General features: G+C 42.6%; 1 protein-coding gene across 1 annotated transcript in view; it reads left to right on the forward strand.

Annotated features, from left to right (window-relative positions):
* LOC149285811 (ras-related protein Rab-26) overlaps nt 1–22,691 on the forward strand; it is a 64,413-nt gene that overhangs the window by 31,665 nt on the left and 10,057 nt on the right. Inside the window, exons 3-5 of the mRNA XM_089494986.1 lie at nt 16,268–16,309; nt 16,923–16,989; nt 17,269–17,321. Of these exons, the coding sequence (XP_089351112.1) occupies nt 16,268–16,309; nt 16,923–16,989; nt 17,269–17,321 (162 nt within the window). The remainder of the gene's footprint in view (nt 1–16,267; nt 16,310–16,922; nt 16,990–17,268; nt 17,322–22,691) is intronic.

A 22,691-nucleotide genomic window follows, 5' to 3' on the forward strand; every position in this document is an offset into this window, starting at 1 on the left:
TAATCTTTGGAGCCCAGAACTTGTAAATAAGACCGTAATAGAAATGTGCCCTGCCAGCCACAGTTTGGAGAATGATTCACATCCTCTTTTTGTTCCCGGTCCGATGCTTTGCGGGATAATCCCTAGCGACGTCTTATTGCGCTGCGAAATAATTGATTTTCCGGCGCACACAGCTCTCTCGTTTTTTCATGTTTGTACATAATTAGGAAAGCTTGTAATCATCTCCGCACAGAAACAAAAAAAATGGATATTTGTTTGGTCTTTTTATTGGAGGCTCCTTTTAATTTTCGTAACAGTCCATCTTCTCGCTGAAGGAACGTTAGCTGAACCTCATTGATCCCGTATGTTGCGAGAGCACATTTTGCAAGGTTGTCTATCGATCTGGAAATAAAGGGATTAAGGTTAGATGGCCTGTGTTATTAATTTATATAGAGATGGAAGCAAAAAGCAAAACATGTTAACCCCACATGTATGACTTTACAACAGCTTCCTTAAGCCAAACGATGAGCTTCAAGGTCATCATGGCCAATTAGGGAATCCAGAGAAGGACCTATATGTTGGTTTGGGGAGGATATGGAACATGGGTATAGTAGGATCAGCCCAACAGAAGATGGGATCTTCGAAGATGATACCATTTACTGGTTAAAGGGCAAGATATGTTTGGCCAATTTGAAGTCAAGATCGGGTCAAGATCGATAAATAATCCAAGTTTGGGACACCGGAGTCATCAAGAAGTCCATCCAAAGAAGAGTTGACTTGTTGAAGAGGTATTTATGGAGCTTCTGGATATCGACAAGATTTCCATGCAACATAATTGATTAAAACATAGACTTCAACCCACACCTTAAGTCATAGGCTACCAACATAGAGCTGAACTCGCAGACTGTTGAGTAGCTGTGGAGTAGAAGCCAAGCATATAATTGACTTGAACACCTCACAAATGCAAGACCATCTTCGTGTTGAGCTAAGGGTTTATGGATTGGTCTTAAATCCAGAGTTCCATGGATTCTACATGTTCCAGGCCAGCGTTTTTTTGTGTATCAACTGCTTTACATACAATACTAGTATCACGGAGTGATGTGTGTGGCACATGCGCGGCTAGAAGTTGTCTACAGTCTACATTCCGCACTGTGTTTATTGTCATGGGTTGGAGAAGCAAAATATGGGACAATATAAGATTCTGTTTTATAGCGCGTGATCTTGGAACCCTCATCTAAAGCGGCCATTCAAGTGGGACCCTATAAACCTGCGGGAAAACTGCAAGAATATATTGACGTATCTCTATAAATATATGGATTAGAAATCAATACCTTCTCGCGATCAAAGTGTTAAAGCGCTAAGGTCGTCAGTAGCTCCACGCGCCATTTTGTATTCTCCTCTTGGACCCAACTATGGTTTCGCCTTGACATTACATACTGCTAATTCCATTCCAATTCACAGATTATTTTTCATCTGCCTACATGTTAATCAAATGTAACCACACTGTGAAAAGCGGTAATTGGGTTATATGCGCCAACTGAGAAGATTAACACTTCCCTGCCCAGAAAGCCTTGAGATGCATTGTGCCCTGTGGTATATTGTAGAATATTGCCTTTTTTTGCAAAGGCAAGTAGAAGTCTACAAATTGAAAACTGATTAGTTGTGCAATTAGATAATCAAATAATTAAATTCACCATGCGGAAGGAAGGGGGTTGCCTGCTGGCGTACACTGGGGAGGGGAGGAAAAAATATTCGAGGCAGTTAACAAGGGACATTACAATAAATTGAGAAGCCAATAGGTTTCTCCCAGTGGAACCAGCCTGTTTAATAACAGGGTACACATGCATGAATAGTAGGACTCCTCACGGACTATTAGTATCACTGATTAAATAGTGATTGAAGTTCTGGCTAGGTTGTAGCGTTAACTGTCAGTGATGACTGAGTAGCAGTGAACCCTTTGAGTACATGGCCGTCTTGTGCTTGGAGAATGAACCCATAGGTAACAGACTGGGCCAGGGAATGCCGCCATCTTGATTTTAGAAACCATCTGCACAAGGTCTTGGCCCGATAAGCTTGGCTTGGTAACATACTCTAGTAACATACCCCTAGATGGAACCAGTACGGGTTCACCCAGCTAGTTTACTTACTGCAACGTACATTGTAGTCTTAAAGTCAGCGGTGCCGCACGTTATTCATTTTACAAGAACCGCTAGAAATAATGAAACCTGTGTGCTCCATGAAGAGTCATTTCTTAGCAGTTTTGGTGGTTGTGGGGTCTGGATAAGTTATGACCTGGACTGAAGACTCCAGCTTGTAACTTCTCAACCTTGACAGCAAGACAAGCCAGCTGAGAAATCTATATATACCAGTTTTAGACCGTGCTAAAAAAGGCAATGGTAAGATAATAGAATCCATGGCTACCTGGGGATTTATCCCTCTGCGTTTGGTGGACTCTTGTTCTTATAATGTTTAGCCATTAATTTTGTTTAGAAAATGGAAACTTGGTGCATGTCAGCTAGTAGACCATGGTCTACCATACTTGGCTTAGAAAGGGGACATTTAAGAAAATGAGCCAGATTGGATTGGCTGATGCCCATTACAATCACTTCGCTAATGGGTATCTGTACATGATTAGTTGTCTATGGACCGTGGTTGGTCTTCACCATTTGCTAAGTTCGTGGGCAACAACTTTGCCCAACTGGCAGAATGAATGCAGCCAATGTGATGCGACTTAATTAAAGGATTATCTAGAGACTGGTCTACAATACTTTTAGTTTCTCGTTGCATTGTAAGCCGTCGTAGAGTTAGCACGATGGAGAAGAAATGTTTGGAGACCAACGGGTTAGTAATATGCGTCAAATAAATTCAGCAGTGAAAGGATTATCGCTCCGTACTTTTGTCAGAACCGAGAAAGATTTATTTTTTTACATTTTTTTTTTTTTTTTGATGGCTGCATTGTTCAACACCTACAGCAGAACGACACAATGTGCCATAAATGCGAGTCGCCCCCCCGGCTGTACCCTGGGAGTAATTAGCAGCTCTCAGCTCGTCTGTCAAACACTCCAACTCGGAAAAAGAATAGCGATAGCAATGTTCCTTTTGTTCTCAAACCTAAGAGGGAACGGTATAGAGCATCTCGAGAGGGATACAGACAGGTCTAATAAACAAAAGTGGGGAAAGGTGGGAGGCGAAATGCGTGGAATACATAGGTTTTGCAGTGAATCTGAGATTGGAATTGCGTTGGTATATGTATGTGTGTTTATTTCTGTAATAGCCAAGAGAGGGTTGTACACTTTACTGAGAGGGTGGCATCAGGGGAGGAAAGAGGGGCACAGGGGTTTGGAGCCCAAAGAGGGATTGGCTAAACTAAACAGGGACACTTGGGAGGTTTGCGACAGCATTATTCACTCACCTAGAATTCTGTTTCTCATATATTGACAGGCCATGTGGACTTTCATAGCCATTATTCCCCTTATGAGATAAACCTTCTTCTGTCTTCTAGAATCCCTTTTTTCATCTAAGCTCGGTGCGTTGGGGCTTTCGTGTTACATTCTTTCCTCTGTCTCTGCCTTTAATCACTTAATGTATCCCAGCCTAGTTCTATAGCACTCCCTTTGACCCATGGGAGCCGATGTCATTAAGTTGAACATATATTCAAGGTTAAAACAAGGACCTTTTGGCTGTATAGAGGCAACAAGCACATCCCTGAAAATAAACCATTTTGGCCTAAAACAAATGAAATAATTTCTTAAATACAAACTTTTATCCCTAAGCATAACACCCAGCACTGTATACAGTAATATAACCCCCCAGTGCTGTATACAGTAATATAACCCCCAGCACTGTATACAGTAATATAACCCCCCAGTGCTGTATATAGTAATAACCCCCAGCACTGTATACAGTAAAACCCCCCAGCGCTGTATACAGTAATATAACCCCCAGTGCTATATACAGTAATAACCCCCCAGCGCTGTATACAGTAATATAACCCCCAGCGCTGTATACAGTAATCTAACCCCCCAGTGCTGTATACAGTAATAACCCCCCAGTGCTGTATACAGTAATAACCCCCCAGCGCTGTATACAGTAATATAACCCCCAGTGCTATATACAGTAATAACCCCCCAGTGCTGTATACAGTAATATAACCCCCCAGCGCTGTATACAGTAATATAACCCCCATCTCTGTATACAGTAATATAACCCCCAGCGCTGTATACAGTAATATAACCCCCCAGCGCTGTATACAGTAATATAACCCCCAGCACTGTATACAGTAATAACCTCCCAGTGCTGTATACAGTAATATAACCCCCAGCGCTGTATACAGTAATATAACCCCCAGCGCTGTATACAGTAATAACCTCCCAGTGCTGTATACAGTAATATAACCCCCCAGTGCTGTATACAGTAATATAACCCCCCAGCGCTGTATACAGAAATATAACTCCCAGGGCTGTATACAGTAATATAACCCCCAGCGCTGTATACAGTAATATAACCCCCCAGCGCTGTATACAGTAATATACCCCCAGCGCTGTATACAGTAATATAACCCCCCAGTGCTGTATACAGTAATATAACCCCCAGCACTGTATACAGTAATATAACCCCCAGCGCTGTATACAGTAATATAACCCCCCAGCGCTGTATACAGTAATATAACCCCCCAGTGCTGTATACAGTAATATACCCCCCAGTGCTGTATACAGTAATATACCCCCCAGTGCTGTATACAGTAATGTCAGTCGGTGGCAAAAAACTTGGTTTTATCTGATTTTGTTTCAATAAACTCTGCGGACCTGGAGCTGCCATCGCTGTCAGTCATGTGATATTTTCAGTGACTTTCCAGGCTCATAAAACCACACTGAGCTGATGCTTTATGGCAATGCTAATAAAGTCCATTCCTAAGACTAAGCCATTCTATTGTTTCCCAGACAGATAAGGAGTCGGGGTGTTTAGTAGATTGGGGATCTGATAACAGAGGGAGAACTCATACAAATGGTTAATATGCAGCTGCCTGAAAACATTATATTTTGGGGCAAAACACTACAACCGGGTTAAAAAACAGCCCAATATTTTTGAAAACATATAAAGGGTGGGAGTTCCACTTTTTAAAATAAAGTCAGTAAAGCTACTGGATTTAAGGGCCTAGCAATGTATATTTGTTGTCTTCTTGAAGAGGACCATAGGGTGATTTTGTTGAATTGCTCTTCTGAGCCATGACGTCTCTGTGGAGCTTTTTGTCGGTAAAAGACCTCCAGCTCTCACTGGGGTACAAGAAGTAGAAGCAGAGAAGAGGTTTTATCCGAACGCCTGGCCTCTCAGATCCACCTGGCGCCCGCATTAATTCTGTTCGGCGGGCCGTCTAGTTTGGAGGCTCGCTGCCCTGGAAATGCGTCAGAAATATGTCATCGTAACCAGCTAGATATCACACCAGCTTCTGTAGATGATTGTGGAGTTCATTACAGACACACGGTCTGGTTTGTTCTCAGAATGTTCTTCCTGTCACTCGGAACAAAGACTTTTAAACGTCTCCGTCCTTCCCTCTCACTCAACGTCTACAACGCAGAACAAAGAACCAGCGCCGGGAGGCCGCCAGAAACTATAACACCGTTCGTACCGCTCGGCCTCTATAACAAAGCCGTATTAACCCCTTTGTAGAGAAGAAGAAAACCCGTTCAAGTGACCTTTCTCGCTCCAGCTGCCGTGGACTACAATTCCCACCATGCTTTGTACTCTGTCGTATAATAACACATAGAAAATAAAGACCAAGAATGATGGGAATTCACCTACCTGTACCCAGAAAATGCAGTATTTCTCTCGAAATTACCATAAATATTTTTATTATATAAAATACAGCCCTACGTAGTACGATAAGGTTTTTCCACATTCATACGTTTTTGTGGTTTCTTTTTGTATAATTTCTATCAGAAAAAATTCCAGTGTAAAAGAAAAAATATATAAATTTTTTCACATGCCAAATGCATTTTTTATGTGAAATCTGTAGTATGAGTAATTATTTATTTCTGCTATTTCATTAATTTATGAGCGTGCCCTGCCCTACCGTTTAGTCCTCCTTTTGTCCCCGCTGGCCACCCAAAAAAGCGGCGTTCTTGTTTTATAGGAAGTCATGTTAAATTGGTTATTTTATAGTGTATGCGGGAAGCCTCTTCCGTGTCAATACCAAGGTAGAAGTGAACGCTGCATTTAGTAGGCAGCCGCTGTTACTCCCCCCCCCCTCCATCTCTGCAATTAAATGACTTTGATAGCAGAGGGGGCACGTGCCAGGGGTGCCAGAGGCAGGGGATGGCTTTCTGCCTAATTGCACCATAGGTACGTTCTCGCCGCATTTATGGGGAATTAGCATTTCTGACACGTTGCAACGAAACGCCAGCACTCCGTTTCAGATTAACCAGCCGTGAAGGCATATTACATATAACATGCAGATACGGACACCTGCGAGAGCCGCGGCTGAGATTCCTGTAAACTTAATGGGCCGTTTGTGTAAAGAGCGATTTCCGAGGGCAAGGTTCTAAATGTGGAGCAGTCACCATGGAAACCAATAGAATGCTCAATGCCGATAGCTTCACATTTGGAACTTTTGCCCCAGAAAGCGGAATTCACTGTATTTCCTAAATCCTCTTCTCGGAAAAGGGGTGGAAGTCCATGTTATGTCTAAAAAAAATAGAAATAATGTGAATAAGCATATCATATAAAAGAAAAAGATAACACGCCAATGCAGGTATGTCCGGAGATACTTTTCTGAATCTCAAAATAGTTTCCGACGTATGGTTCTAGGCTAAAACACAAAGATGAGGACACAAGGGGTTATTATCGAAAGGTCAAGCTGAAGAGAGCTGGCAGTTGAGTTGAGTTGCGTTAATAAGGTCAACTCATTTGAGTTGAGTGAAGTGGAGGAACAAGTCTGACAACCAGTTGACTCACCTTGTCGCCCAAGGGCTTGGACATTGTTAACTCGACTCCATGAGAGTAGCCTATCCAGTAGGCTTTTGTATTGCCCCAAACCCCAAGACCATCCCATGTATTGTCAAACATGCCACCCAGAACCATAAACAAAACTGGACTGGAGGCTCGGATAGCTCTTTGCCTGCTGATTAGAGGCCCCCACTCCCTCATTCTACTGGCCCCATCGTTGGGAATTATCTTGAAAATATTGTCTTGACTTGATAGGTTTAAGTAGCACTGGGTTTACTGGGTGGGCCACTGGCCTTTAAGCTGTTGACTCAGAACAGAGTCATTAAAGTCCAAATTTAGCCGGAAGGTCGCAGAAAAAAAAGCGGTCATATCGTTTTATTAAAGTCCTACTTTAATTGATAGTTCTAGGCTCAGAAGACAGCCAACCATCATTTGGTTGAGGACAGTAACCCATTATAAACTTGCAGCGGTGGAACACACGCCTGCTGCTGTTAGGTTAAGCCCGAGTACCCTCGCGTGGTGCCGTGGATGGTGGAAATCATTTTCAGAATACAGTCCGAATTGTGTTTTTGACCCCAGTTAAGTTAATTGTCTTTGTTTGCAGAGCATAACTCCGTAGGTGGGATGCATCTCATCACCGCTCGCCAGTGGAAAGCTGCTAAATCTACTTATATCCCTGAAACCATCCATTTTACTGGGAGTTTTATGCGGATCTCACAGATAATATCCGTTCTTCGGGTTTTAGGAAGACAGTGTAAAATGCTTGAATACTATGTGTTTATTATTTTGTACGTGGGTCTCAATATAAATGGCCTGCCTTCTGCTACAATACGCTATACGATCCATCTTTTTTATCTTTGATCTATGATCATTTTCTGGAAACGTCTCCTACTCGAGGGTATAAAACGATAAACGTTTTTTAAGGAAAACACATGACTGGGCTGGATAAAAGGGAGATCTGATGCGCAGCGGCACGTTGGGGAGATCAGATCTCCATTGTAACCAGCCCAGTTAGACTGTCCCCCTTTTTAATTTCATTAGATAATATCCCTTTCATTTGTTTAAATATAGAAGCATAGAAACAAACAATCTGCCGGCAGATCGGCTCCCATTCGGCCCCCGTCTATTCTGCCTATTTTCCCTGCTGTAAAGACTCAAACCTTAATCAGTCGTTGGTCTCGTCTTAGATTCAGGAGCCGTATGTCTATCCCATGCATGTTTTAATCCCCTCACTGTATTACCCTCTACCACTTCTACTGGGGGTCTGTCCTATTTATCTACCACCATTAGATTCTGACCACTTTTTCTAACATTCCTCCTCCTTTCAAATAATTATGTATTTAAATGTTTCTCTCCCCTCTCTCTTCTCTCCTCCAAGCTGTGCAGATGTCTAATAATATCTTATTCCTCGAGACATTGTTGCACCCATCTGACCTTGGCATTCAATCTTAGCTATAAATTATGCATGATCCCTAGACATTCTTTAAAGAAGTCATGCAGCATCTGAGTCTGCTCAAAATCACATTCACATAGGTTGCCACTCTTGCTTTCTCTTCGAGCCGCAGGTATTGCGCAATCAATAAAACCCAAGAGGCTGCATTAGTCTGCTGTTGAGCGCCGCGAAGCATCCCGATCGGTCGTTGGAACAAGACCTTGAGCCCGACTGAATACATCAGCATAGGTTTTAGTTCTAATGATGTCGATGGCGTTACCAGGAAAGCCTTGGGCCCTGCGTTGGCTTTTTACCCCCCCCCCTCTCGTTCCCGTTCTCGTGCATTTCTATAGCATCGTTCCGAACACATGCAATCTTTTGTCTTCAAAAACCTTCTTTTATGAAGAGGTCAGGGACGGCCAGCACGAGTATTTAAAAAGCAATCAAGCACACGAGTCTCCGCGCTCGGCTAATGTGCATGTCGAACATTTTTCTATGTGCGGCACACGATGACAATGCCCAGGAAGATTTTAACCCAACGGCGCAGACTTTATATTTCAAGGTCCTGAGCCGAAAATAGGATTTCGGAGCTGTATTTACATGGGGGTAGTGTTTTTTAACCAATTTTTTGAATGACACGGCTCCAGCCACATTATATGAGTGGGGTTGTGATGCCATCATCATGACCTCACACCATAAAACGATGGCTTACCCATTTCATGCAAGTGTGCCTGCAAGAGCTCTCATATAATTGGTCCTATAATTAGGATATTGATCCCATGATTAGGATATTGAGCACAAAATGGGACATAAGACTTGCTGTTGAGACTGCCCTGACCAAATCGGGAGTATTGGCAGTTATGCCAAGGATCTGATACTTGCAGCCCCCCAATGTCTTTTTAATAAAGGATTCATTAACATTTTAGGCAAAGTGAAATTAAAAATAAACTATTCTTCCTAGAATACAGAAGACTATTGATTTGTCATTCTCTTATTAACCCTTATTTTGCTGAATAGTTTTTTTTTTTTTACTATTTCATTGGCTTACACCTTCAGACACCTTAAAAGCGAGAAGAAGACTTCCTTTTGTTTCATGGCAACTCATCTTCTTTTAACGGCAGCGGCAAGGCTGCGGGCTTCATTCCCGTGTCGCTGCCTATGCAGAATTTATTTTTTCGAGTATTGAATTTCTAGCATAATGGATAACCTGCCGCAGAGGGCCTGTTATCTGCTGTTTGTTTGGCGTTCCAAGCTATCAATGGACGGTATGATAAATTCAGCTTCCAAATGCAGAGACCGGTTGAAATTTGCTTCGGTCAGCTTGATTTTGGGAACTAGAAGCGGTGCAGAATAGTAGAAAAAAGTAGAAATGTTCTACATAGGATACAGGAGATTTTATGACAATAACAATTAGTTTCTGGTGTTTTTTACTCAATATCTCAATATTATTTTTAATAAATGTATTTATTATAACGTTTATACACATGATCAGGGCTTTTAGGGCTGTAGTACCCTGAGATACCCTCACACCCAGCAAACATTCCGAGCTCCCACAAAAGGATTTGAGTCTCACAGAGGGACTGAACAAACTGAACAGGGACACTTGGGAAAATTAGATCTGTGGATCGTTTTTTGTGTGAATTTCCAATTCTCTTTTTGCATGGTTGTAGATATAGATAATAACATGCAATTTCCTATTGGCTGAGAGGTTACTATGATGTTATCTCCTCCAATATGTTCCCTGTAACAATATAGGAAGGCGATCATAAATGCACAACAACATTTTTGCTCCGAAAACAAATACATTTCTTCTTCCAGAGTGACTTCGTGAGTAAGAATTTTTATTTTTAGATAGGAAAACAGTCCGCCGAAAATGTCATTTTCCACTCTTTGGTCTGTACTTTAAAAATAAAAAGACCCGGAATGCTGCATGAACCGTTGTAACACTGACAGGTGCCGACGTTTACAAGCGGCTGTCTCCGGATGCTGGAATCATTGGAAAGGTCACTGGCTGGCTACGGCGTGGTTTATGATACTTCGAACAGAAGACAAACGAGGGTACGTGTCAGGATATGGATCAAAGTACTCTTTATGCTCCGATTTTCTCCAAATTCATTTTTCCCAATATCCTTTTTTTTTTTTTTATATGCTCGAGGTATCTTGTGATTCCACCAGTCATATGAGGATGGTGACAGGCGGTAGGGCCACAGTGGAGCCTAGATCCCAGTTCTTCCTCTTCTAGGGCCACACTTCCCAAATGGGAATATTCAGCCCCTTCCTTCCCTCCTAGGCCAAAAGAGGGCCAGATCTTCTAGGAGCTCTTGTGAAGGGGGACCCGCTGAAGTCTTGGAGAAGATGTGGACACCAAAAAGCATAGACAACCAGCCAACCCCCAAGTTTTGGGGATATGCAGCTCCTTCCCCAGCTGAAGCCTAAGGGAGGGCTTGATCTTCTAGGACTCCTCACACACCTATGGGGGATCCACTGAAGGAGAGCAGGTGGTCATAGACCCCCCAAAGAGATACTTGATGTTCTTACCAGCCCAGACAGCGAACGTGATTTTGTTCATCCCTCACAAAAGCACACCTGCATGCCAAATGTCCCAGGGTCTAACCTAAGGGCCCCAAATATACCTTGGGCTCCACGGCCTTAAGGCCAGAGGAACAAGTCCATCCCTGACAGGTCCTCGCTAGATCTTACATTTCACTCCAGAAGACTTTAACATTCTGACATAGAAACATAGAATGTGACGGCAAATAACCATTCTACAAATCTCAGACCTTATTTTGGTTCTTATTCCCTAAAATCTTTCCCTTTATCGTGATCGGTGTCACTCAACACAACTTAAGATCCTTGACTGTGAATAGAAAATGTCTTTTCCATTAAGAGGTAATTACTACTAATGTGCAGAGGTCACCAACTGAGGTCCTTTGTCCAGGGATGGCCTGTTTTCCAAATATTCTTCATCTTTTACTCAAGAGGTCTGATCACTCACTCTTCATTCATGTCAAGTGTCTCCAGAAAGGTCTCCTGTCCACTATACCATTATCATAGAGCTACCAACATTCTCAATTTTATCAAGACAGTCCTTAGAACGGCACTCGTGTTTTGTTCATCATGGGAGTACGTGATATGAGGTCAGCCTTCCCATGCAAAGCGGGAATGGTGAGATAATTAAGTAATATGCCATCCATGTAGAAAAGGTCATGACATCATACCAATGTGGAGGTATTACAGTCTTCTAAGGCAGAATTTGCCCCAAAAGACGGGGCTCTATTGCAAGCAGTTTTGAATTCTGCAACACCTCTGCCAAGCAGCGGTAACATGCACCTTCTACTCTTTTGCATAGCCATCACGTGTCTTGAAGCAGTGATGTGAGCGCTATCAGATTTTGCACGTATGATAAAATACGCAGACCCTGCTAATGAAACACCTTTTTCTCCGCCCCCCCCCCCGCGAAATGCAGCCTTTTTAATTAAACTTTTCATCCAAATTTCATCCCACATTTTCCGCAGCGATCCAGGCTCCGAAATTATTGCGTGGCAGGAAATCCAAATTTAAACTGTAATTTCCGTTTTTTCCTCTGCAGAAGTGCTATTAAAGGAGAGGGACGGAGAATCCGCTTCTGAAAAGTTGTGGGGGGCATTTTAAAATTTCTGTGTAAATTCTGAACTTTGGTATTTTCCATTGAGATGGTCGTCAGAGATGGAACTGTATTAGAACAAGAGGACATAATCTTAAATTAGAGGGTCCGATGCTAATCTGAAAGAGTGGTAGATAAGTGGAACAGCCCCCCAGCAGAGGTGGTAGAGGGTAATACAGTGAGGGGATTAAACATGCATGGGATAGGCAGACGGCTCCTGAATCTAAGACGAGGCCAACGACTGATTAAGGTTTGAGTCTTTACAGCAGGAGAGACTGGCAGACCAGACGGGGGCCGAATGCGTCTGATTTCCCGGCAAATATATATCCGCAGCAACCTGTGCGTTCTACCTTGCTGGCACTGACATGGTTAACAAAGTGATCTCGAAAGCCACTTACAGGGTGAGGGATCAACGCGTTCGTGGTCCAAAAAAGAAGCAGCGCCAAAATACAGAATGCGTTACTGATGATTTCATGATTGAGTTCAGACATCTCGATCCAGCTTTAGAAAGAAGTTATTATTATTATTATTTTTTTTTTTCTGTAAAAACCAGAAGATTTAAGGTTTCCTCGCCCGGAGAATACAGAGCGAGAGCCGTGCCGCTCCAGCCAACATGGGGTTTTAAATCTCCCATCCATCACCAGCCGAGGTCACGGTGACCTTAACACTCATAGCCGCTCTCTGCTTATTAAAGTGGGATTAGGGGGTCTGTGCATTGAGTCCCCGCTGGGCTGCGGTCATTATATACAAGTATAATCCCTCTCTTATATACAAGTATAATCAGGTGGTCTCCAACATTTCCCATGTACAGGTAGGGCTTCCATGGAAGGCAGTCCCATGTATTCACTACCCCAGAGATTCAGAATAGAATTACATATTGCTACCTGGCTGAAACTGGCTGTGCATTTCCATCTTATTTTGTTTAAGCATCAGCTCGTTATGAGGCCCTGAAATCACACATTATGCACTTCTACCTGCAATAGGTGCGGAGTTACTCACTGCTAGCCGTAATCCCTGCCGTGCTTGGCCGGCTGAGAGTTTTTGTCTGAAACTAAATCTCACTCATAGCAGAGACCTCGCTTCACGGAGTGAGCGTAAAAAACCCCCCCCAAAAAATAGCCGTCAGGGGGCATCTGTAACGAATCCAAGAGCTCACGGCAAACAATTTGCTAAGTGCTGCTGGCTCACGAGGTGCTCATTCTGGCTCCGATCCCAGACGTGTCTTTCCAAACCTTCGACATCACAATGCGTTCAAAACAGTGTTGGGGCTATCATTTCACAAACGCCGGACTGCCGAAAACTCTTCAAAGGGCAAAATGTGATCCCGCGGGGTGCCCGTCGCCTACATTTTGTTTTTCTCAAGCAGACAACTTAATTAGTGCATTAAACGTCTATTTTGCATTTTACTCCGCGCTGTAAACAGACAGTCTCAAGGGCAGCAATGGCCGATGAAGTCATGGTAATGGACAGCAGTAGTAGGACATTGGGGTCCAGGTGGGGGGCGTCATCCTAACACTCACACTTACCTTCATGCAGTGGGTCTAATCACGACCACTCACTTCTTTGGCATTCCTGTTTCATTCCTCACTTTTGGTCAGCTGGCTGGAGTTCACCCAGCTGTGGCCACCAAGTCAAAGGGTAGAGGTGGGTGAAAACTGTTGCCCATGTTCTAAAAACCAGTGGAAAGTAGTAATTCTACCCCATGGAAACTTCAGTGGAAAAAATTGTGTTTCCACCCAGAATTTCCACAGCCATTCACGCCACATGGCTATCGGAGGCCTCTCCACACTTTCGCAGGTGTCCTCATTCCTGCAGGCCTTACCACAGAAAGGGGCATCTGTAGGATACCTTGTGGGAACGAGACATCCGTAGTGATTTGGATCTGGTCTGCCATTGTGAGTTAACGCTCTTATATCTCTGTAATTGTACAATGAAGTGAGTGGGGAAAAAAAAGATGTTCTCAAATCTTTAATTTTCTTTTACATATTGGCCAGAAGTTGCGCCATTTTCCCCTGTAGGACAGGAAGCCATTTGGCTTCAAGGGTCACATAGTTGTAGCTATATCTGCATGAAAGCTGGCTCATCTAATCAGATGTTGCACAAGGTGGCCATTTTTAAATGTTAACTTGATGGAAACATCTACAAGGAACCTCCTCAACCAAGTTCCAGAAGGATCTCTGCATATTATGGTTGCACGCTTGGACCGGTCACTTTGCATAAAAGTCCAAAGAGATTAATTCATCAAAATTGATTATTTAGCAGATTGATCGGCTTTCATTGATTCCCTCCTAACAATTCCCATTTTCTATGTCTTCCCGACCCCCATCAGCTAATTACACAGCTAAAAACCTTTAAAATACAGTGTTTTTACCCTTAACAGACACAAGGTCCCCTGTCTTGTCTCCATTCTCTTAAAGACCAATTAAGCATTCCTGCAAAACTCTGTTCCACCGATTGCGATGAACCCTGCCTCATTCAAAGACCTCTCATCAAAAATATAGTATTTAATCAAAGAATGGCAAAGATAGTACAGGCAGTCTTTTTTTGGGGCACTAACAAGCTGTTTGGGGACAGAGGTAGCACAGACAAGATGTTTAGAGCAAAGATGGCACAGACACGCTGTTTGGGGCTGCTATGGCACAGACGAGCTGCTTGGGGGCTAAGATGGCACTGATTAACTGTTTTGGGGCAAATGTGGATCTCACATCTGTTTGCAGAAAAAGCTAGCAGTGTGGAACATGTTGCCTGTGACGATGAGGGCTCCAGGGCAATTTTCGAACCAGGGCCCTGTGGTTTCTGTTTACTCCCCTGGCTTTCACAGTGTTCCTTCTTCTTGTGTGCCTCGGAATGATACACCAGCGAGCTAAGGTCACATCTAGCAAGGGGCACATTAAGTCTAATTAGGAAATTAGTAATACCACTTAGAGAAAAGAGAGTCTTACTTGGAAATTAGCATAATGATCTAACAGGCTTGTAGTGTAAACACCGTACGTCGTGCTTAAAAAAACAAAACATTTTTGGCTCAGGTGAGATATAACGAGTCTCAATTTCTTCAATAATATGAGAATTTTGGCGTAGTGAACAGATAAATGTGATGGATAATATAGGAAAGCTCATGCATTCATGCATTCGAGGTTGATCTTAAAATTGGAGAAAGAGAAAATAAGTTTATGAATTTGCCATCAGATAAACTCAAACCTTAATCAGTTGTTGGAGCATTAAGCCCATCCCATGCATGTTTAAATTCCCTCTTTGTATTAGCCTCTACCACTTCTGATGAGAGGCGGTTCCAATTATCTACCACCCTCTCAGTAAGGTTAAACTTTTTTGCATAACATTTAAACCCCTGACCTTCTAGATTTAGATTATTACCTCTCATACCTCTGTGAAAATGCTCTGAAACGTCCTGACATGACATAAGGAAAAACACAAACCACCTAATTAGCTCTCTATCCAAATAAGAGTCTAACGAGTTACATCCCTAGAGAGATGAATTGCAAATTGGGAGTCCTCTTTGACCTGTGGACGTCTAGAAAAAAAAATACCCAGACACATACGCACAAAAACAATTCAAATTAGTCTTCGTAGCTGCATCATAATTATAGGGACACTGTTTGGATAAAGCATTATAGTGAAGATTAAGCAATGCAAAAATCTTTTACTGCATAGACAGTCCCTTCACACGCTATGCGTTTTCTCCCATTAGATTATGGCAGGGTTTTTCTAGAGCATTTTCCTAGAGGTCAGCAGAAAAAGAGGACTCCAAGGTCACCAAGGAGCCATATGCCTATTCCATGCACGTTTGAATCACCTCACTGTATTAGCCTCTACTACTTCTGCTGGAAGATCATTCCACATATCTACCACCCTCTCTGTAAAGTAAAAAAAAGTGAGACTTTTAATTTTGCGAGTTACAGGCGAGAGCATGCGAACTTGCATGTCCTCACCTGTAACACACAAAAATTACAAATTCTTCTCCATGTTACATCAAATAATAATGATAATATAGAGTTGTATTATTTATTACTATTGAGACACCGTTTGGATAAAGCATTGTAGTGTAGATTAACCAATGTAAAAAATCTTCTTTATTATTGCATAGACAGCCCCTTAGATTATGGCAGGGTTTTTCCAGAGCATTTTTCTAGAGGTCAGCAGAAGAAAAGGACTCTATATTTGAAATTCATTGTTTTGTTTTTGTTACTTGTACATTTAAAGGTCACCACGGATCAATGAGACTAATGCTGCTATTTCTCTGTTTTGACTTTCAGAACAAAGTTTTGAATGTAGATGGCATTAAAATCAAGCTACAGGTAAGCACGGATTTGTATATTTGTTCCAGCTTTCCCTACTTTTAACTAGTTGTTTGTCATTTTTTAGATCTCATAGTGGTCCATTAAAGGGGCTGTTAAAGGGGTAGTTGCAAGGCAGCTCACCCAGTGTTCTTGATCACACAGGGATTAAAATTGGGGCCCGGTGCTTTAAGGCCAGTGGCTGATGAAATGTGCATCCACCTGCTGGATACACGCTTCTTCCCGATATACTCTTACATGTTTGAACCTGGTGGTTGTGTGTATCCAGACAGCGGCTGCACACTGAAGGATCTGATCTGCACAAGTAGGAATAAAGGTGCTTGGGAGGTGCCATCAGCCACTGTTGCACCAGGCATTTGCCCACTTCAGCTGATGGCCAGTCCGGGCCTGGGTGAACCGCTTCTGCCATGATTTTCCTAGCAATATTTGTTTGGCCCGTATCCGCCGGAAAGTTATGGGAGTTGCAGTTCATCAACAGTTTGGAAATACAATTAATATTATAATTTGTAAAAGCTCTAGCAACTTGGTAATAATATTATTGGGAATAATTAGTGTGAATCTGCTGTCATCATCACATCAGCCGTGATGGCGTAACTCTACCCTTTTCCCCCAGATTTGGGACACTGCCGGCCAGGAGCGATTCCGCAGCGTGACTCACGCCTACTATCGGGACGCTCATGGTAAGCTGCCTGGTCCACAAGCATTACAATGGGTTAGTGTTAGGATACAAGATGTCAGACTATGGGACAGGTCACCGTTTGCAGCAGCCATGGACTGTTCTTGGTGGTGTGCTGGGAATCTGGGATTCATAGCTGCTAATATATCAATACATCTTAAGGGTATGGGGATATTTCACCTTTTTTTAATACGGGAAAGTAAAATAAAATACTGCTTAGTAGTAATTAAAACCTTTAAATCCAGGTACTGTCATGTAATGCACCCTGATTGTGTCTTTACAGCCCTGCTCTTACTGTATGATATAACAAATAAAACATCATTTGACAATATCCAGGTAAGAGATTACTGTGCTGAAATCAGATAAAATGTGTTTCTTTGATGATAAAGTTTTCAGATAAAGTTTGTTTAGTAAAACAAGTGTGAATTCGCAAATTCTGCTGAGCGACAACCCTCAATGCTACGCGTACGCTGGCAGTGAATGGGTGCCATTCTGGATCAGGTCTTCATACATCATAATGACGCAAATGTACGGCTTAATAGGAAGGATAAAAACTGTCTTTATTTAGACTTGGTAATTGTCGTGGTCTGTGGTTGACAGGTGCCTGGGGTGTTTTAGAATAGAAAGCCACAAAAATGACAAGGAATAATAAAAAAAATGATGATTGGCTTCCGGAGGCTCTTTAATAATTAATTTTCTTCTGCTTCGAAACTCCTTATTGTGTCTTTGTATCAGTAAAGGTATTATCATCTGTTTTAATTCTAAAGACAATTCGGTGGGGAGGTACAGCAGGTGGGCAGCAGCTGGCTATACCCGGTCACAAGCTATATGAGCATAAAACATAGCCTGCGGCCTCTCATATGCAGAGGTTGGCCGTACTTACGTCATCGGGCGATTGCTGGCCTTTAAGTGCCAGGGCCACCTTGTCTTTGCCAATCCGGTCCGTTCTGAGAGCGCAGTGGAGATACGTTGATACAAATGTTGCATTTCTATATTCCGTCGTATAGACTAGAATAGGTTGCGTCGGAGACGGTCCATTCCACAGTTGTTAAAGTTGACAAAGACTTTACTAGACTAACTCCTTATTCTGGATTGTACATTGTATCAAAAATTCTTCTTCGATTGTAACATGTGAACCTCTACAGAGCTGCATAATATGGTGGTGCGCTAAAAATCTATGAATAATGAATAATAATACCTGTCATTTCTATAGACACAATGTTAAAAGTTGACAATATGTAATTTGCCGGCAGGTCAGACCCATTTGGCCCCATCTCGCCTGCCTGTTTCTCCTGCTGTAAAGACCCAAACCTTAAACTGTCCTTTGTCTCGTCTTAGATTTAGATCCCATGGATGTTTAAATACCCTCACTGTATTAGCTGTTCCACTTAGAACACTATATGATGTTACTTATTACCTCTTTCGTGTTAGTCCAGAGTCATTAGTTGTTCATTCAGCCACCGGCCCAACTATGCAACATTGGCCCCATATTGAAACAGTTTAGGTCCCTCACTGTTAATATCATTTTTGTGTTGGAATCAGTATAAAAAAAGCAGTGTCCTAAAATCCAGTGTCTGTAATTTTAGCATATAAAGTCTAACATAATGGAAAGGTTTTGCATCTGCTGGGTTTTGAAATATGTAAGCGCTAATTTTCTCACAATTTACCAAAGTGGTCTGCGGCAGAACAGACCGCCAGCGCCGAGCGCCTGCTAAAACGTTCCAGAGTGTCTTCTATTGCGTCCGAGCAATTGTGACATATAGCAATTACTTTCTTTTAAGCGCGATGGTGTTTGGATCTGCCTGATGAAAGCTGACACATTTAAATGCTTGTCTAAGAAACTCATTCCCTTCCAGAGACTAAGATTATCTCATCAAATGGACAACCCACATGGCTGCCTGCCGGGAAGGGTAATTAAAAGGTTTTGTGGGATGGTTTAGAATGGTAGGGGATGCAATCATGATCAGTTTGGAGGTTGAAGGTCTCGGTCAACTGCTGGTGTCTTTGTGCTGTTCGCAAAAAAGTCCGGTCAATAGGAAGACACATATACATGGAGAAGAAGACGATAAGGAATAATCATAAAGGATGAGCTACCACAAAAGCACATGAAATGTGACTAAGTGTTTGACCCCAGGAACCTGAGAAGAACTTCCCAAGGTGGGCCACCTGGAGCTCTCCCTCTTCTCATGGAGTGGCTTCGTTGGGGTGTGACTAGCGACATATATAGGTGTGTCTAGCCATGCATAAGGGCAGGGCTACCCCCGACAGCCTTCAATAGGCGGGGAGTAGGAGGGAAGAGGATGTGGCTAAACCCGGACCGTTTCCACGAGACTGCAGTCAAAAATCTAGGACACACGGTGAGTCATGGAGGTATCCAAGGTATGGACACCATATTCCCACCGGCCAATGACACAAAATATTTAGTCTTCTTTGAACCCAGGAGGAAACCTCTTTCACGTTAAGTAACCAGGAGAAGGAAATAAAAGACACCGAGGAGTTTTATGAAAAACGTGGAAAAGCATGGGCCATGTTTTGGGGTTTGACTTTCCTGAAACTTCATGCTGATTCTCGCTGTTGAGAACGTTTTAATTTTGTGCGGAGAAAGAAACATTTAATGTTTTAATGGGCAGAATAAAAAGTGACGTTTTCAGCAATATTTGTAAATCTCAACCCGTCCAGCAGGGAGGTAAATACTCTTTCCTTTTACAAACTCTGCTTAAAATTCTGCATCTCGTTGAAGGGGAAAATCTACCAAATAATTATTAACTACTAGCATCAGATTCAATATATATTTTCAAGAATTCTGAGCTGTTTTCTTTTTCAAAACAGTTGTCATTTTTGCATAAAATAATGCTTTCCGACAGCTGCATATTAGCCTTTTGTATCTAGCTCTGTTATCTGAACCCAGCTGGACTCTTTGACTAATGAATGTCTATGGAGGTACAGACTTAATTAGCATTGCCATAAAGCATCAGATAAGTGTGGTGTTTGAGCCGGGAAATTCTCCCAAAATATCACATGACTGACAGCAATGGCGGCTCCATGCATATAAAGGGTGGTTGCAAACTGACATTACTGTATACAGTGCTGGGGGTTATATTTCTGTATACAGTGCTGGGGGTTATATTTCTGTATACAGTGCTGGGGGTTATATTTCTGTATACAGTGCTGGGGGTTATATTTCTGTATACAGCGCTGGGGGTTATATTACTGTATACAGTGCTGGGGGGTTATATTACTGTATACAGCGCTGGGGGTTATATTACTGTATACAGTGCTGGGGCGTTATATTACTGTATACAGCGCTGGGGGGTTATATTACTGTATACAGCGCTGGGGGGTTATATTACTGTATACAGCGCTGGGGGTTATATTACTGTATACAGCGCTGGGGGTTATTACTGTATACAGCGCTGGGGGGTTATATTACTGTGTACAGCGCTGGGGGTTATATTACTGTATACAGCGCTGGGGGTTATATTACTGTATACAGCGCTGGGGGTTATATTACTGTATACAGCGCTGGGGGTTATATTACTGTATACAGCGCTGGGGGTTATATTACTGTATACAGCGCTGGGGGGTTATATTACTGTATACAGTGCTGGGGGTTATATTACTGTATACAGCGCTTGGGGTTATATTACTGTATACAGCGCTGGGGGTTATATTACTGTATACAGCGCTGGGGGGTTATTACTGTATACAGCGCTGGGGGTTATATTACTGTATACAGTGCTGGGGGGTTATATTACTGTATACAGTACTGGTGGGTTATTACTGTATACAGCTCTGGGGGTTATTACTCTATATAGCACTGGGGATTATTACTGTATACAGCACTGGGGGTTATATTACTGTATACAGTACTGGGGGTTATTACTCTATATGGCACTGGGGATTATTACTGTATTCAGCACTGGGGGTTATTACTGTATACAGTGCTGTACTTGTATATTTTTGTCTTTGAGTTTATATTCCGAGATTACCAAGATGCTGTGTATCGTCCATCCCTCTTAATCATGGGAAATTCAAGAAAATGAAGCATGTATAATCTCATTAGATTGTCTTTCATATTGTCTGACGGTGTGTGCTGTCTCTAGACGGGTACTGATCTGTGTGCAATATAAGATGACAGACTTCATCAAAAATAATATCAGTCCGAGCGCGCAGAACGTGTGGACCAAACATCTCTTCTTCTTCAGATTCCATACTGGAAGCCTTTTCTTCCAAAACATATTGTAACCGGGAGGTCCGCGGTGTCCCGGCTTAATACAGGGTACAGATCCCGCCTGCTTCCCCCTATGTCACTTGGATATAGACAATAGCCTATAGGAATAATACATTTAGGAGCGTTTTGTGATATATAATTACTCCAAAGATAATGGCAGAATAGAGAGAGAGAGAGTGGTATTACACAATATAGACAGAATGAATGAATGAGGAGGAGGACGTGTAGCCTCAGAGTCGCTCATTATGGCCGCTGCGTGTGATTGTATTATCCGAATATAAAGCGTCTTGATTACAAACACAGATTGTATTGAGTAGCAGAGCATTTTCATTAAGAGGAACCAAAAATTCTTTAAAAGACATTGTTCAGTGCTGCCGATCAGCCTCCGAGGGGCAAGGAGAACGTGAATAGAATCCTTTTTTCATAGAACATTAGCCATTTGGCTTATTCCAGCAGGAATACCTGCCATCTTGCAGACATTTTTATCGTCTGCAAACAGATTTTATTGGGAGCATGTCTACACCAGTTTTAATTTTCCTTGCGTGAGAAAAATATAAAAGGAACAACTCACAGAACGGATTTAAAGATATTTATTTACTTAACTTAACTATAATTAACTATAAAGCTTCTCACCACCCAGAACCCAGAAGTTCAGATGTTTCATGGGAAGGTGAAATCAAGGTCCATATTGTGCCCTGCGACGAGTGGCACGGACCTTTGTAAGCTTGCGTCCAATGCGAGCAGCCCTCTGAAATACTGGAGGACGGATGGTATCATTGGACGCTGTAGGGAAATCAAAAGAGTTTGTGAAGACTTCGCCAGGGAGGCGAAGCTTTGGTCGTTGGAGACCGATGGGAGCCGGGATGTTAAATAGCCGACGACAGATGGCTTCATTGGCTGCTAGTGCTGAGTGACTAGTTTCCTGCTGGAGATGGTTTTTTCTTTTAAGGTCCATCATTTCATGGTGTGCATTCTGGTCCTCCAGCTGGGTGGCTCTTAGCTCGTTTTGAATGGTGTTAAACTCCATCAAGGTGGCATTGAGCTCCTGTTGTAGTCTCTGAAATTCAGCCTCGGCCGTCTGCGCTCTGTTGTTAGAAGCGTCCAATTCCCTTTTCAGGTAGTCGTTCAGCGCTGCCGATTCTTTGTGTGCCTCCTTCAAACGATGATATTCTTTTGTTGCAGACACACAGTATTCGGCCAATTGTGCCAAAGCTTCTGGCGATGATCCTATTTGTCTCATCACTGCCTCCACGTCTGGTCTCTGAGACTGCAGCACCTTTTCCACTTTCTCCATAGATTTTAGTTTCTCTTTTAGAGTCGCAGTTTCCTCCATGGAAGCCTTTCTTTCCAACTGGTGTTTATTTAGAAGCTTTAGTTGTTCTTCTTGTGTTGAATACAAGGCTTCCATGTCCCTTATGCGCTTCTCCAAATCCTCTATCTCGGCGTTGGCCAAATCCAACAGGTGCTGCTCAGAA

This window comes from Sceloporus occidentalis, unplaced genomic scaffold, assembly GCF_023333645.1.
Source record: "Sceloporus occidentalis isolate IW3139 unplaced genomic scaffold, rSceOcc1.0.p SCAF_76, whole genome shotgun sequence".
Classification (NCBI taxonomy): domain Eukaryota; kingdom Metazoa; phylum Chordata; class Lepidosauria; order Squamata; family Phrynosomatidae; genus Sceloporus; species Sceloporus occidentalis.